Source organism: Bombus pyrosoma, linkage group LG12 (assembly GCF_014825855.1).
Source record: "Bombus pyrosoma isolate SC7728 linkage group LG12, ASM1482585v1, whole genome shotgun sequence".
Taxonomy (NCBI): domain Eukaryota; kingdom Metazoa; phylum Arthropoda; class Insecta; order Hymenoptera; family Apidae; genus Bombus; species Bombus pyrosoma.
In genome coordinates, this window is record NC_057781.1 from 7,010,230 (window position 1) to 7,026,052 (window position 15,823).

Here is a 15,823-nt window from a genome sequence, read left to right on the forward strand (position 1 = left end):
AGTTCTTCAATCAGGTTGGGTATATTCAGATTGGAAACATTCCTCGATCAAACTCCACTGATTACATACTGGAAACTGTTGGAAACGGGATATTCAAACACCAACGTTACAGCTACAGGACAGGGACCAACATGGACTTCCCTTACCCCTCTTCTAGCTTCTCCTAATGTCGTACGTCGTACGTCCAAGCGTATAGAGCATAGGGCTATGCCATGCGGCATACGGTATATACCCACACCCAATGATGAAACGTAGTCACCTTAGCAGCGGTGCTCATAATCACATGCTCGCGTGCACTCGTTACATTTGTCAATATATGCATAGGCTTTTTTTTAAATATATGTAGAAGACTTTGTACACATAACATGTGAAAGAAAGACACGTTTGCATGGTATGAAAACCTTACAAAAGAATTATCCTCTCGACGTAAAACATCATAATATGTAATACATCGTAACTATGTATACATGTAATACATGCAAATACATACATGCATCGCGGATATTAGTGGACTGGGTATTAAACAGTCGGAAACGTAGAATTTCAAACGCCGGCGTCTCGATTGATTGACCTTTGGTATAAGAATTCAAAAGCATAAATTAAAAAGGTGCGATCTACAAGAACGATCAATGTATATTTATACGTATCAGCATTTCTTTTTCCAAGTTGCACGAATATGTTTGTCAAACAGTCGGTTATCTGAGGGCATTGAATTTTAAGTATAACATGAGAAGTGGAAAGACAGCAGTCGCGACGGCTCGCTGAAGTCTGAACCTGTGTCGCATCGTTTCAAGACAGCCTTGACCTTCTGTTATAACGCCAATTGGATTCAGAAGCTTTCTTATTCCAGACTCTTCTCTCGAATTACTCAAATTCGAACAACAAAGCTTCTGAACAAACTTCTATAAAATATTCTGATATTGTTTGTCTTGTGAATTTCGCATGCGCGCGTATTTGCCGTATTACATAATACATCGCGAATCAGAGATATAGGTTCTCGTGGATTCGTTCGTAGCCCGCTAACTGCGGTTATTTTCAAAAAGCCCAGTAATTTCCTCACTATTATTTCTTTATGTAACTGCGAGTTCTCAGTGAATCATCAGTTTTCCAATTGTATTAGCGCCGATTATGTGCCGATTATACTGGCATTCTTTTTACATACGCAGTCCTTGATGCACATACATATATACATTTTTTTCTTCGGTTCTTATCGTGAGCATTCTTCCGCATGGTACGATTAACCTTACTGATAAAGCCTGTACGTGAATGACTTGTAGATGTGTTGCTGCTCGTCCTTCCTGCTTCGAGATGTATCACTGACGCATTTGATTTGACGCATTTTACGTACAACAGCAAATCGTTATTTGCTACGACGCTTCTTCTTTCACGACCGCAAGTTATTTTCTCAAAATTCTAAACAATTCAATTTTATGTACACACGTGTCTTAGGCAATTTGTCCAAGTTCTCTTTATTCTGGCAAAGAGACATACGCTTGATCCCATATTTCGCTAAGATTTCTCCTCTTCGTTCTACTTTCAGTACAGATGCTCCATCATAATAGTTTCTATTTTCGGTTGGAGGGTTGGCTACATGATGTAGGTGCAGATGTTCACTGCTGAGCTAAAAGCGTTTAGGGGAGAAGGTCGAGCTTGGTGCTACGCATTTTTAGGAGACTAATAGACAAATAGATGAACTGAATCTGTTTTTTCAGGGGCATACCCGCCCGACGATCGCGAAAGTGAATATCGGACTTTTTTTTATCGGGGGAAACGAACTACAAACAACGAATTGAAATTAAAAAAAGGACAAAAGATAATCTTCTTACACGATAAAGTTGCGCACGAGTACTATGTAAACTCTGAACGTTATTGGTATTGTAGAACAAGAACAATTGAAGTCGTGATGAAAATACAAAGGACGCTATAAAGTCACCAAAGTAGTAAACGAAATAGTACGTGTAAAAGAATGAATGAAGTGGAGTAACGTCCGCTAAAGACAGCCTTCAAAGTATATTCAAGTATTCTATGTTAATGCACTTAGACTCGATTATAAACATGGTCATATACGTGATAAATATTAAACAACTTTATACAAAAATAAGATCACGAAATAATATTTTTTCTATAATCTAAATCTCATTTGCAAAGATAAAGAAACAATTTTTAGAACGAATATAAAATTGTGGATAGTGACAAGTTTACTTAACGAAGAGTGTCCTAGAAAAGGCTTTATCATTTAACTTCAATTCACGCGAATTCCAGGTCGTTGATACTCTCAAGCAATCACGCGAAGAACGCGGAGTATCAAGAGGCATCAGACTTCGCTTTTATTCAATTAATTGTCCGGCATATGTCACTTCGTAACTGCTGACCGACAGCATTTGCGAATGCACACAGAAGGGAATTCATGTAAAAGAATATTGGACACGATTTTCGCATTCGTATCCATCTCACTTTCAGTTCAAATGTTCGATATATAATTTGGCAAATTAAATTGGAATTCATTATAACAAATTTTGTATGCAACTCTTGTATTAAATCTTGAACTATATACTTCCCTGCAATGTACTATATACCATAAACAGAATAGCGAGCATAAAGTTACAACACCATGTACATATCAAATTTCCACTTCGTTCCCACAGACATCGTTTCTTATGAAATTAGGTATTGAGCTCATACTTTCAAGTGTCTTTCAGCGTTGCTAGCTAAGTTCAAAATAAATATATACAATGAAAATTATCACAGATTTTAACCACGAATCAAAACTTGATCCAACAATTCTACGATCGCTATCAAGTTTGTTATAGTGCACTGTGTATTCTGTTACAATTCTAAGATGAATGTATAATACAGCAATGAATCCGATAAATGTGCAAAGTCAAAAGTCACAATACAGGGTACAAAACGTTTAATGCATGTTTGAATGTAATATTGCGGATAAGTTGAACTGTAAAATTATCTTTTTACAAAATAAATATATATAGTAATGTATAATATATATAATTAATAAATTTATTTTTCTTATTGTCTGAATTAGAAATTAGATTAAGAAGGGTTTTCTAAATTAATAGGAGAACTTCCGATGTTAATACAAGCAATATTTAAGTGGTAAATATATGTATGTGGTGTAGTAGTATTTATATACAATAAATAGTAAAATATCATTGCTATGTTTTTAATAGATAGGTATTTAGTTTTGTAGACTGGCGACTCCATAAGAAACGTAGTAAGTGCTACTTCTAATTATTAATTTCCCATTAATTTGTATATTCTACTAAAGTTCAAATGTCGTTACTACAGATTGATCAAGTGGTGATATATTATTTATAAGCGATAGTGTGCATACATAATTCGTCGATATATAAATATATTGATTTGTACGATCAAGCAGTAACCGGTAGTACGCTCTTCCAGTTATCCGTTTCCTCCGTTTGTCCCTTTCTTCCTCTCATTGTCTCTTTTTGGCTTTTTACATATGTACGTGCCTCGACCAATAATACGATGCACGTACGTTCATTCATAGAACGCTAACGTGGTTTCAGAGTACATACCGTGTACGGTTTAGTTGTAATCAAGTAAGATACGGACACCATGAGTGGCAACCTTGCGGACAAGATGACACGTATGCATAGTCGGATGTGCATAGCATACGGTCGCATTGGCTGTCGACGATTGACTGACATCCCATTCATTCTTGCTACAAAGGCGGCCGATAATTGTAGAGCGGCCGATCATACCTTACGTTAAAATTTTGTTAATGACTGCGTACGTAGAATTTGTTCTTTAAATACTAAAAGCAACGAAAAATTAGGAAACGACTTAATACTATATATGATAAAAATTTGTACCCTAAAACTCTATGAAATAAACACGCAAATGATTAAGAACAGAGTTATAGTAGGAATTTATGGGTTTACAGAATGTACGTAATATGCAAAAATATACAAAATATTTAAACTAAAGTACTCATTGTTAATATATAAGGAGTGAAAGAAATCTCTAATTAGGTTACACGTAAACGTAAGAACATAAATTTGTATGAAAATATGCAGTCTATTCGTGATATATCGTGTCGTTATCGAAATAAAAAAGAGATTTGCGGACTATGAAATACGATCTGCGCGACAAGGCTTTCCGAAGGCTAGGCGTAAGATATGTATAATATTTAAAGCCCATATACATCTTCAACTTTAATAACGCGCAATTGAGTAAAATAGCACGTAGACAGAAAGATTTATAGGCCTTCTCGGTTAGTAATACTGTTTGTTAACATCGCTGCACTTTCCATATTCCAGAAATTTCACCGTTTACCTCGTAATCGGATCAAGTATCGGAGATGGACTTACTTTTAGTCGAAGCGTCTATTCTCGGGCATGGAACTTGGAGCAAGTCGAAGCAGCACATTTCGTTATACCGAAGTGCAGTAGCAATTTTCCACGATGTCGTTGAGCTTGTTTTCGCTCGTCCCGTTATAAAATTAGTTTGTCAATTTTGCGTTAATTTTCCGGTATTAGAAGTAACCGGGACATAGAAAGATCAGGGGAATGGAAAACGGAGGGGGAAGGGTTGCCGTAAGTACTTCGAGAAAATTGCGCAAATACGCGGAATGCCGTTTGAGAAAAAAAAAGAAATATCGCGCGATGATGTTAGATCGTTCACCATAACGAATTGCTCGAAAATCGCATCGCCTTTTTTATTGTCATTTACGACGAACAATAAGACAACTTCGTTATTCGTGCATAATTTTACGGATCGCGTGATCCACATAAAAGAGCTGGATGCTTAATCAGAACCACGAACGTTCACTTTTGTTTTACTCGTACAGCCTTCAAACTGTCGAAATCAAGAAATATTACACAATGAGTGTATCGTATCGTAAATGAAAACTACTGGAAGGTAAGAATACAACAACTAGTTTCCAAGTGTTATAATTTTATAGCGGCGGCCGATCTCTAATGCGCATTGTACACCAAAGAGAACACGTACATTACCGCCATGGAATATCCACGTTTAATTACCCGCTGCATATGCTTTCTATAACTGAATAACTTTCACTGCTTATCGATATTAAGATGCTCTGTGAATGTTTGGAACGTTGTTTATCGCCAAACTTCCTTGCACCTTGGCGAGCAATGATTCCCGAAATTATTTATCGTGAAAGTTACTAATTAAAATCCAGCGTAACTCTTGACTGTCTCATGCATATCAGTGTCCAAAGACCTTTGAACATGTTCGTCATCAGGCAATGAATGCAAAGTGCATACGGAACCTTTTTTGTGACGATATGCGTAACGCCAGATGTGACGCTACTTTCACAGAAAAGCCAGCATCATTCGTCTACGTATACCACAGGTTCTCAAGTACAATAGTAGCTTATATTTTTAAGCATATGACGTAGATAGGAGACAGTACGGATGGTGAACGGTAGATCGTAGACGTGACTGTCTGGTTACGAATAGACTTATTTCAACGATCGGTGTCATCGGGACTGTGGTCAAGCAACGGCTACAACCACCTTGGCACGGATTCTTAATTGAGCAGTAACTGACGAATTCATTGTTCCTCCACAGATTCGTTACGTTTCGATGAGATTTCTTGACTACCGCACTTGCACGATCTATACTGTCATAAAAGAAAGGTGTAAGATATTTCTATTCTTGACCTCGACCTCGATCTAGTATCACACGATGACCACGATCTAGGATCTAGGATATGATTTCCAATTCGATTTTCATCCGATCATTGAAATAGCAATGACCAGGGATATTTTGACGCGGAACATAACAGGCTGAATTTATTATCAAGAACCTTTGCCACGACTGTCATATTCAACTAATGTCCATGTACGAATTCATTTGGGAGGGAATCGAAGAGAGTCGATACTTTTGGAGGAATGTAAATTCTTAAAGTGATCGTGTGAATGACAGGCGTGACCTTGCCCCAAGTTTTGAACATCTAAACTATCTGCATAATTTGCATCGATCAATATTGCAGTGAATCATTGTCAGAATATTCTTGTTTTCACGTAAGTTCTACGCTAACAATGCAAGTATATACTTATATTTTCTGAGGTCTTATCAATGATTAACGAGTACTTATCGAAGAAATATTCCTCACGATATTATATGCTACTGATAACAATTATACAATCGAAGAATGTTTTAAGGCGATAAAAACTAAGCTCGTTTGTTCACGTATTTAAATAAAGAATTGATTCAGCCAGAAAATATATTCCGTTCTGATATTTCATAAATCGAATTGGTTTAGGCATGTCTGATTATTATTTTCTTTCTTTGATCTTTTGATTATACTAACTTGATAATCGGGTGAAAGCTCGATATATATAGAAAGCAGTACAAAATATAATAGTGATATACATAGTATATCTGGATATGATGACACATATATATAAATAAACGATGATCAGCATTAAATGATTCATACTGTTCCAGTATCAGCATTTTATATTCCAACAAACATTAAATCTGTTGTCATCTATGACTCACGAAGAGAACTATGGTGTGTATGGTGGTTTCCTTTTTCTCCTTTTACTTTATTATCTAGTATCGCAAATCACTAATGTCTAATAATGCAAAAATTTGAGACGTAAAAGTAATATATTCTATCTGAAGATAAAAAAACATTTTTCTCTATATGAATTGCATATTTAATATATGAAATGCGATACGAATGTAACATATATGTAATATGCATTAAATATCATGTATACAGAAATAATTGTAATTAGAAATAATATTTTTTTTCTATTTGTAAAGTATTAAACGATTAATTACTAATTTTTCTTTATTGGAATTCCGTAAATAACTATTTAGTGGAAGATAAAATAATTATGTAAGCCAACAGAATTAAAAAATTAAATACCATACAGTTTTAATAATCTATGTGCAATAACATCTTCCTTTCTAATAATAATTGCATTGAATGTTTGTTATAAGAGATTTAGTAAATTATTTAAAATAAAATACAAAAATACAAAGTACTTATATTTTAAGATATTTGTTGACTTCGTCATTTTTGGCTCATCACTAAGATGACTTTTACCATAAAGATAAGTGCCCTTCTTAGTTCGTGCAACTTTCTGAGGCTTCCATTATTTCGTAGAAACCACCGATCAGCTACACGTAATAAGCTTCTGACGTAGAACCAGCAATTATGCAAGGGAATTGCGATGATGCAATGGAAATCTTCACAAATTGTATAATACTTCATAATCGTTCTGCGATCTATCGCAATATTATTTTTGATTTTACATAGTTTCATTTACTTCATTTTCTGAAGTTATTGAAAAAATATATATAGAATTATTAAAAAACAAAATTTTTTACATTGATAAATATGTAATTGTTAAAAGTTGAATGTATGGGAAAGGAAAATAAACGACATAGACGACAAAAGTAATTCATCATTATAAATAATCATTTATATTATAAGATATATTCAATAGATATTTAATATTTGTATATCAATATAAAAATCATCTGCTAATGTTTCCTTCTACTATTCTTCTGACCTTTTCGATTTTTTCGGCCGTTTCTTTTACGTCTTTGTTCAAGCAATTTACGGGCCTTTAAAATTTGTTCTGGACGTTTCAATTCGATATTCCTTTTAATCTTTTCCTTTAACTTTTGATTGTGCCGCGCCCAATGTGTATTAGCCGTTGTTTGCACTGAAACACACAGAAAATAAATATATACATGACGTATCTACTTAAGCTTAAATAATAATTAATTCAAATATTATTTTCACATACACTTCTGCATTTGTGAAGGTTCTTCTTCGCTGTCATCGTCATTTGTAGCATCCACTTTGCTTTTTTCTTTCCAACTCGTATAACGATTTGATTTGTAACTGGCAGGTATCCAAACTCCAGACTCTGTTCGTATTTTATTAACTTTTCGTTCCTTTAAAAAAACATATATTTCCTTGAAATATTTTGTTTCATATGTATGTTTAATGATGTAAAATACGTACATTATTAACAGTAACCATTTTCTTCTTTTTACGATCCCATTTTTTAATCTGTGCTTGAAATCGTTGAGATTCTTCATTATCAGCAGTTAAATCCATTTGTATTTTATCTGCTTCCTTATTAAATGAATTAACTGCTAAACTGTAAAAATATGGCTAAATATAGCGTGCACCAAAAACAACTATTTTACTAAAAACTTACCCTTCCTCTGTATGTTTATCTGGAGCATTATATGGAATAAAAAAATTTTCGTCTCGTATTACCGATCGTTTTTTCTTTTTAGGTTTATATAAATCATCGAGATTCCTTTTCTTTGGAAGTACAACCGTATTAAATGCTTCATTAATTTCATCGGTTGTACTTGGTGGAAGATACACTTTTTTCGGTAAATCTACAACATGTTATCGATTATTAAATAAAAACTATACAAATGAAATTCGCGTTAGTTTACTAAACTGCGAATTTACCTTCTACACTTTTTTTAGCTTCTACCTCATCTGCTTTTCTGTGGAAATTTATGATATTTTCTTTATGTAACGTCCGTTTTTTTTTCATAACTTGATAATCAATAGATGATGCCTTAGCTCCAATTTCGAATATCGTCTACAACAAATACTTAATAATTAAATATCATATAACTATAACATATAATTGATATAAATTGTATGAATATACATACTCCTTGAGGTCTATAATTGACTATTTTTGATAATAAGTTCGTGGTACTTAAAGAAATATCAGAATATTCTGGTATAACACCTGCCTCGCTAATGTGTAATTCCTTTACTCTTTTAATACTTTCTGATGAAGGTGCAGGTCGCGATCGAATATACTGTTTATATGCATTATTGCAAACTTTTTCTATACTTGTCTATATATAAGTTTAACAGAATGTAAATATGATATCTTTAATAATTCTTTGAACAAATCTATCAAAACTACATACTAGATCTGTGGAACAACTGTGCCAATTTATTAATTCTGCAAGTTCTTCTTCTATCATTGCTTGTGGCATTTTACCCACAATACCATCTGTATTTTGTATAGATCCAGAAGATGGTACAATACTTAATGGACGCCCAAGAAAAAGGTGTAAATCTAGCAAATAAGCATATTCATCCGGACTTATAATATTGTATGCAGTGCCAGCACGACCCGCTCGTGCACAACGACCTATTACGATAATTATTGACATATAAATTTTTATACAATTTAAAATCTAACTTGTTTCCTTACCTACTCGATGTACAAAGAGCTTCGACTTTGCAGGGAAATTAAAATTGATTACATTATCCAATTGTGGAATATCTAAACCTCGAGCAGCAACATCTGTTACTATTAGAACTCGGACTTTACTAGTGTGAAATTTAGCTGCATTTATTTTTCGTGCTGATGGATCCAAATTAGAATAGATATACGTGTTAGAAATTCCAGCTTTTTCTAATATCTATTAATAAAATACAATCATTATATATATATAAACCCTAGCCCATTATATATAATATGTTAATCCTAAATTGTAAGTTTCATACACATACCTGATGAATATAATCAACATGATGTTGAGTTGCAGCAAATATTACTGTTTGAGAATCACTCTTAATAACATTTTTTAACAAGCATAATAGTACTGCCAATTTTTCTTCTGGGCGACATACTATAAATGAGAGTGTTAATTGTTCTGGTATTTTACTTTCTACATCTAAACGTAATAAGACAGGATCAGTTAATCCAGCTTTTGCAAAATCTACTAAAAGCTTAGGCAATGTTGCAGAAAATAATAATGTTTGTCTCGATTCTGGTAATCTATTTGTGATTTCAGTAATTTGTTCTCCAAAACCCATTTCAAATAATCTGTGACATAATTTATAAATTAAGATTTATTATATTTATAATGAAAGGAAATTATATGATATAGAAATATATATTTTTACCTATCAGCTTCATCAAAGACTACATATTCTATATTATTTAATTGCAAGTCCATTTCTATACAGATATGTAAAAATCTTCCTGGCGTTGCTACTAATATATCAGGATTTCCATGAATTGCACTAAACTGATTCTCCATACTGTCACCTCCCAAAATTACAGCTGCTTTTAAGTCTGTAAATTTACCTAATTCCTTTATGAACTTTAATGTCTGTAATGCCAATTCTCTAGTAGGTGATAATATTAAAGCTCTAGCTCCAGCTTTTGCTTGCCTTGTTTTAAGTTTTTCAAACAGTGGAATTAAAAAACAAGCAGTTTTTCCACTCCCTGTTCTGGCCATTGCCACTACATCACGTCCTTCTAAAGCTAAAGGAATTGTCTATAAAAATATAATACATTTTATGACATAAAATAATGCACACATAAGAAAAACACTAAGTTATCAGTAATTAAACTCATAAAGACAATTTATTTATTTTAACCAACATCATGCAGCTTACCTTCCTTTGAATAGGTGTTGGTATTTTGTACCCGCGCCTTAATATCCCCTTCAATAGAGGAAAACTAAGAGCCATGGATTGAAATCCTCCTGATTTTTTACATACTTTCTTCTTAATGTTATTAATTTCGTTATCTTCATCACTATCGTTTCTTTCTTCTGGGTCGGCAAATCCCACAATATTTGTATCTTTCATTTTAAAGATATGAGTGACTGACAGTAGTAAGGCAATAACCTTAAAATAAAGCTGCTTAGCACGTGATTTTGTTTTGCAATTAAGATAACTTTCAATTATAATTATTTTTAATTAAATTATCAAAAGTCAATGATTTTATGTTCTATAAAGTGAAATTCAGCCAATATAGGGAATATTATCATACAGTATTGGAGAAAATATTACTCGTGGTTATGTAAAAATTATTTTCACTTTTATTGTATACATTAAATTGGTAGTCCGTAGACAGTACACTCAGTACTTTAAACAGTTTACGTTTATAAAATCCCGTATATTATGCAAATTTGTTGCGGATTTCTGTTAAAAATTTGTACATTAAATATAATTTGTGTTAAATATTTATTATTCCATTCATCAATATTTTTGTATCTTTTAACATTTTCAATTTCTAATTAATTTGATTGAATCACAATTATACAAACAGGTCTCGTATTCATATCACGAACTCTAGTGAAAATCGTCAGAAAATTGGAAAGTAACTAGTTGTAAAAAGTCAACATGGAAAACAAATAAGTTTCTATTCTGCACACGTGTGACATGTTATGAATATCTCAGAAAGAGACAGGGACGCTCTATTCATCTCTGCCTGTCTCGTAAGAACGTAGACTGTATTAATCTTCCAAGTTGATTTTTCGCGATTAGACATCAATGACTCAATGGTCGAACAGCTTTCCTTAGCGAGTGTCAAGACCTATTTCTATGATCGTTACTTAAATTAATGCACTTAGAAGTTGGTATTTAAATATTGGCAGCACTTAATGTGTCTTGCACCATATTGTATCCACAAGAAATCGGCCATTTTGGTAAATCTATCTTCTCATCATAATTCAACATGAAGTAAGTGAATTTTTTTAAGAGATATATCTGACAAATTAAACGCAATCATTAAAAATTGGTGTAACATATTTGAGGAATCGTAAAATGAAGATATTTGTAATAAATATGGTGTCAATCTTTTCAGGATCGGTCTTTGCGCATATAGCGGATATAAAATATATCCCGGCCATGGTAAAACCATGGTAAAAGTGGATGGAAAAGTACGTAAAATAAATTTTATATAGCTGATTTTCATATGCTGGTTCTCATATTATTACATTTTTATTATACTCTCTTTATAATTAAGTAATATTAGCTCCTTGTTTATTTTTGACAACCTAACCTCTATATTTTTTCAGACGTTCACATTTTTAAATTCAAAATGTGAATCTGCACATTTAATGAGACGTAATCCAAGAAAAGTTACATGGACTGTATTATACAGGTATATTTATTTTTAATATTTAATATTTTATACATTATGGAAGGTGAGAAGCAATTATAAAATATATAACTTAATATTATAGACGGAAGCACAAAAAGGGGCAAGAAGAAGAACAAGCGAAAAAGAGGACAAGGCGTACTCAAAAATTCCAACGTGCTATTGTAGGTGCATCTCTTACAGATATTTTAGCAAAACGTAATATGAAACCAGAAATTCGTAAAGCACAGAGAGAACAAGCAATTAAGTAAGTGTTGTTCAGATGTAACCAAACATATATCTGTTGCAATTTATATCACAAAATTTGATGTTATAGACATCTGTTCCTTTAACGTGATATCTCATATCGTGTTAGATTTCAGAATGTCTTAGAATAAATGAATTGCTTCACCCAGAATTGTAATATATTTCACACTGTCTGGCTTTTGCGGGTTCATACAATTCTTATACTAGGTACATATTTTGCTGCTTGTATTTCTTAAAATATGTATATATCATATTTTTTATTTCAGAGCTGCAAAGGAACAAAAGAAAGCTGCAAAAGCAACGAAAAAAGCAGTTGTACCTGCTAAGGCAAAAGTACAACCAAAACATAAAGCTGCAAAGATAACACAAAAAGCAGCCCCCCGTGTCGGAGGAAAACGTTAAATTCCCGCACTATATAAATAAAAAGACCTTTAGATTTAAAAAATTTATTTATTTCCCCAGAAAAATATTTTTTATAAATTATTAAATGCTAAGATATTCAGTTTTTCTAAATAAACATACATAAGTACTTTTGCTTTTATGGTGATCACGGTCTGCAGTTATGATGAACAACGGTCGAATCAAAGGGACATGCACTAGATTTACGATAAGAACAACGTGACTTTCAGCTATTTTTGAGACATGTAAAATAATTCGCATTAATTCTTAACTTCAATTGCAAACGAAAATGTTGGCAAATATTTTGAAGTTCCCTTTTTCTTTTTACGAATTTCATTGGTCATTACTTCCATTTCTTTTATATTAAATACTTTTATTACATACTTATTTCACGAATACTACTTTTATGTCCTTTAACACGTTGACGCCGGCGCCCAAATTCACTATCTGTTTCGTGGGGCGGCGCTGGGTCACTATCTATTTTGTGAAATACGTGTGTGACCAGCCGATGGCGCACGCCGGCGTCAACGTGCTAATTAACTTTTTGTAATTTTAGATAGTTCGTATTGTATTATCGATTGTGTAATTTATATCGTACTGCATATTGTGTACATAATAATGCATTGTTGTATTACACTATTATTTTAGCCTCTTATACATTTGATTTTATGAACTTCGCGCTACTTTCCTTTAATACATCGGTTAACTTATGGCAACACTGGCATGTAAAGTCTGATAATAATAAGAAATTTGGTCAGTATTTTTGATATTTTCTAAATTTTAATATGTTAAAAAGAACTATTTAAACAAGCAAAATATCACAAAAAAAGTGTCGCAAACAACTATAAATAATGTGAATGTAAAATAAATATAAATAATTTTACCTTAAAACTAAACAAACTCAATCTAGTTAAAACCCTATCAAAATTTCATCATTTTTATTTGCTCTGTGACTATGATCATAGCATAGGGATAAATTGTCCATAGCACGATCGTATACTATATAATTATTCGTAATATGTATTTTTCTGGAATAAGGATAACTGTTGTATATGATTCCCATTACTAACCACATAAAAATTTAGTTTTAATTCAAACGATTATCAGAGAGATTTTCTCTCTGCCACTATTATACTTAATCGATAATGTCACAAAACGTGGTACACGAAAAAGTATTACATATCAAGTCTATTCTGTATCTAATCTATGCTCATACTTCAGTATGCAAAGTCTGCGAGTCCTCTAGAGATAAAATTTGAAATCGTGTACAATTACTGACAAACCTATTAAGCAATTCTTTTATGATACCGCCATTTTGGATCAGAGCTACACGCAAACGTTGTATATATTGTGACAAGCCAAGTTCTTGCATGTTTTATAAAACATTGAATCTTACCCTTTAGAAATACTAACAGACGACGAAGAATGGCAGAGTATCTGGCATCAATTTTCGGTACAGAAAAAGACAAGTAAGTTGGATCTTTAAGTTTATGCTGAATAGCATTCTCCAAACTAAAATCAACGATATTATTGTCCTTTATTTCTAGAGTAAATTGTTCATTTTATTTCAAAATCGGTGCCTGTCGACATGGAGATAGATGTTCTCGAATTCATAACAAGCCAACTTTTAGTCAGGTAAAAATATCTTAATTAACCTTTAATTTTTTTCAAACTCTTCTTAACATTACTAAGTAGTGTTTTATTGCTTTGTGTATCTTTTTATATAGAGAATTTTGTTTTTAATTTAAGTTTCTCAGTAATAAATACATTTATATAAAGTATATAAATACAATTATTCATACATATCATTTCAAGTAAATAACTGTAATTCAAATAATTAACAAAAAATATATAAAAGTATATAATATATAAAATATATAAAATAATATATAAAAGCAATAATATATAAATAACAATATATAATATATAAATGTATAACAAAAAATTGAAATAATTAACTGTTTTAGACATGTTTGTTGCAAAACCTTTATGTAAACCCTCAAAATTCAGCAAAAAGTGCAGATGGATCTCATTGTAAGTATATTATAGATTAAATTTATGTCATTATTCAATATTGAAGATAGTCATTTCTACAATCATAATTAATAAACATTATTTTGTAGTGGTGGCAAATGTCTCTGATGAAGAAATGCAAGAACATTATGACAATTTTTTTGAAGATGTCTTTGTTGAATGTGAAGATAAATATGGTGAAATAGAAGAAATGAATGTGTGTGATAATCTTGGAGATCACTTAGTTGGGAATGTTTACATTAAATTCCGAAGAGAAGAAGATGCAGAAAGGGCTGTAAATGACTTGAATAATAGATGGTTTGGTGGAAGACCAGTTTATGCAGAACTTTCTCCAGTCACTGATTTTAGAGAAGCCTGCTGTCGTCAATATGAAATGGGGTATGTAATTACCATTAAATAATAGAAAGTAGATCTAAAGAATTATACAAATTTAATTTTTTTGACATTTTTTTCATTTCTAAGTATATAAAATACCTGTTACTAAAAAAGAAATTCGACGTTCTTGCAGAGAATGCACACGTTCAGGATTTTGCAATTTCATGCATTTGAAACCTATTTCACGAGAATTACGACGTTATTTATATAGCAGAAAAAAGGGTGGTAAAGGACGATCAAGATCACGATCGCGATCCCGTGGCCGTGATCGTAAGCGAAGATCACGGTCTCGTGATAGAAGATCCAGATCCAAAGATCGCCGAAAAGGTAGAGATGATAAAGGCAGAGATGGACGGTCTGGAAGGTATTAATTATGTTATTTTTCAATTGTAACAATCCTTGATAATAAAATGATTCAAATTTACTTATCTCTCTTACGACCGTTTTGTCAAAAATAATGTGTTTGTTAAGATGTTTCTAAATTTTCATTCATAAACAGCTGTCAAATATGTATTTCATTTTTAAACACATTGAATTCTTTTAAACAATAAATTCAAGAAGATAGATATGGAGATATACTTCCCTTAAAACAAAGTTTGTTATATACATAAGTACTTTAAAGGTATGGTGAAAAAATTAAATGATATATAATTACCTAATACATAATTCTAAAATTTATGATAGTGGAAACTATCCCGTAACAAAAATTATATATTTACGTTCAAAAATTTTTTATAATTTGAATTTGTAAAATAGATATACTTTTCTTGGTTGTAAAATTAATATATATATATATATATATTAATTTCCAATGATCATTGAATCTTTATATATAAACGCCATAACTGTATA

General features: G+C 32.0%; 3 protein-coding genes and 1 non-coding gene across 5 annotated transcripts; 3 read left to right on the forward strand and 1 right to left on the reverse strand.

Moving 5' to 3' along the window:
- Nucleotides 1–7,419: 7,419 nt before the first annotated feature.
- LOC122573869 (ATP-dependent RNA helicase DDX54) lies at nt 7,420–11,272 on the reverse strand. 2 transcript variants are annotated; one of them, XM_043740794.1, is made up of 11 exons: nt 10,426–11,272; nt 9,928–10,304; nt 9,532–9,847; nt 9,230–9,440; nt 8,940–9,166; nt 8,673–8,864; nt 8,461–8,596; nt 8,195–8,384; nt 7,996–8,134; nt 7,775–7,925; nt 7,420–7,690 (listed from the first exon to the last, which is right to left on the reverse strand). In XM_043740794.1, exons 1-11 carry the CDS (start codon nt 10,618–10,620, stop codon nt 7,506–7,508), a joined length of 2,319 nt encoding a protein of 772 aa, XP_043596729.1. In that variant the 5' UTR covers nt 10,621–11,272; the 3' UTR covers nt 7,420–7,505. The 2 variants fall into 2 exon arrangements, with proteins under 2 accessions (XP_043596729.1, XP_043596730.1); XM_043740795.1 differs by having other exon boundaries at nt 9,928–10,291; nt 10,426–10,565.
- A 139-nt stretch (nt 11,273–11,411) lies between these two features.
- Nucleotides 11,412–12,608, forward strand: LOC122573871 (60S ribosomal protein L24). Its single transcript, XM_043740797.1, has 5 exons — nt 11,412–11,496; nt 11,621–11,696; nt 11,835–11,920; nt 12,003–12,164; nt 12,430–12,608. The coding sequence occupies exons 1-5, from the start codon at nt 11,492–11,494 to the stop codon at nt 12,563–12,565; spliced, it is 465 nt and encodes a 154-aa protein (XP_043596732.1). The 5' UTR covers nt 11,412–11,491; the 3' UTR covers nt 12,566–12,608.
- On the forward strand, nt 12,232–12,360 carry LOC122573996. Its single transcript, XR_006318857.1, has one exon. It is a non-coding gene; the product is annotated as a small nucleolar RNA SNORA79 (small nucleolar RNA).
- A 1,167-nt stretch (nt 12,609–13,775) lies between the features above and the next one.
- LOC122573870 (splicing factor U2af 38 kDa subunit) lies at nt 13,776–15,537 on the forward strand. Its single transcript, XM_043740796.1, has 5 exons — nt 13,776–14,031; nt 14,110–14,197; nt 14,530–14,596; nt 14,686–14,974; nt 15,105–15,537. The coding sequence occupies exons 1-5, from the start codon at nt 13,988–13,990 to the stop codon at nt 15,340–15,342; spliced, it is 726 nt and encodes a 241-aa protein (XP_043596731.1). The 5' UTR covers nt 13,776–13,987; the 3' UTR covers nt 15,343–15,537.
- Nucleotides 15,538–15,823: the final 286 nt, after the last annotated feature.

Excerpts from the sequence above, each read along its gene's own strand:
- LOC122573869 (XM_043740794.1), bottom strand. The coding sequence starts at position 10,620 with ATGAAAGATACAAATATTGTGGGATTTGCCGACCCAGAAGAAAGAAAC. Across the intron at positions 9,441-9,531 it reads ATGTTGATTATATTCATCAG|ATATTAGAAAAAGCTGGAAT; the intron begins GTATGTGTATGA and ends TTTTATTAATAG. Across the intron at positions 7,691-7,774 it reads ACCTTCACAAATGCAGAAGT|TGCAAACAACGGCTAATACA; the intron begins GTATGTGAAAAT and ends TGTGTGTTTCAG.
- LOC122573871 (XM_043740797.1), top strand. Across the intron at positions 11,697-11,834 it reads TGGTAAAAGTGGATGGAAAA|ACGTTCACATTTTTAAATTC; the intron begins GTACGTAAAATA and ends ATATTTTTTCAG. Across the intron at positions 11,921-12,002 it reads ACATGGACTGTATTATACAG|ACGGAAGCACAAAAAGGGGC; the intron begins GTATATTTATTT and ends TTAATATTATAG.
- LOC122573870 (XM_043740796.1), top strand. The coding sequence starts at position 13,988 with ATGGCAGAGTATCTGGCATCAATTTTCGGTACAGAAAAAGACAA. Across the intron at positions 14,032-14,109 it reads TTCGGTACAGAAAAAGACAA|AGTAAATTGTTCATTTTATT; the intron begins GTAAGTTGGATC and ends CTTTATTTCTAG. Across the intron at positions 14,597-14,685 it reads AAGTGCAGATGGATCTCATT|TGGTGGCAAATGTCTCTGAT; the intron begins GTAAGTATATTA and ends ATTATTTTGTAG.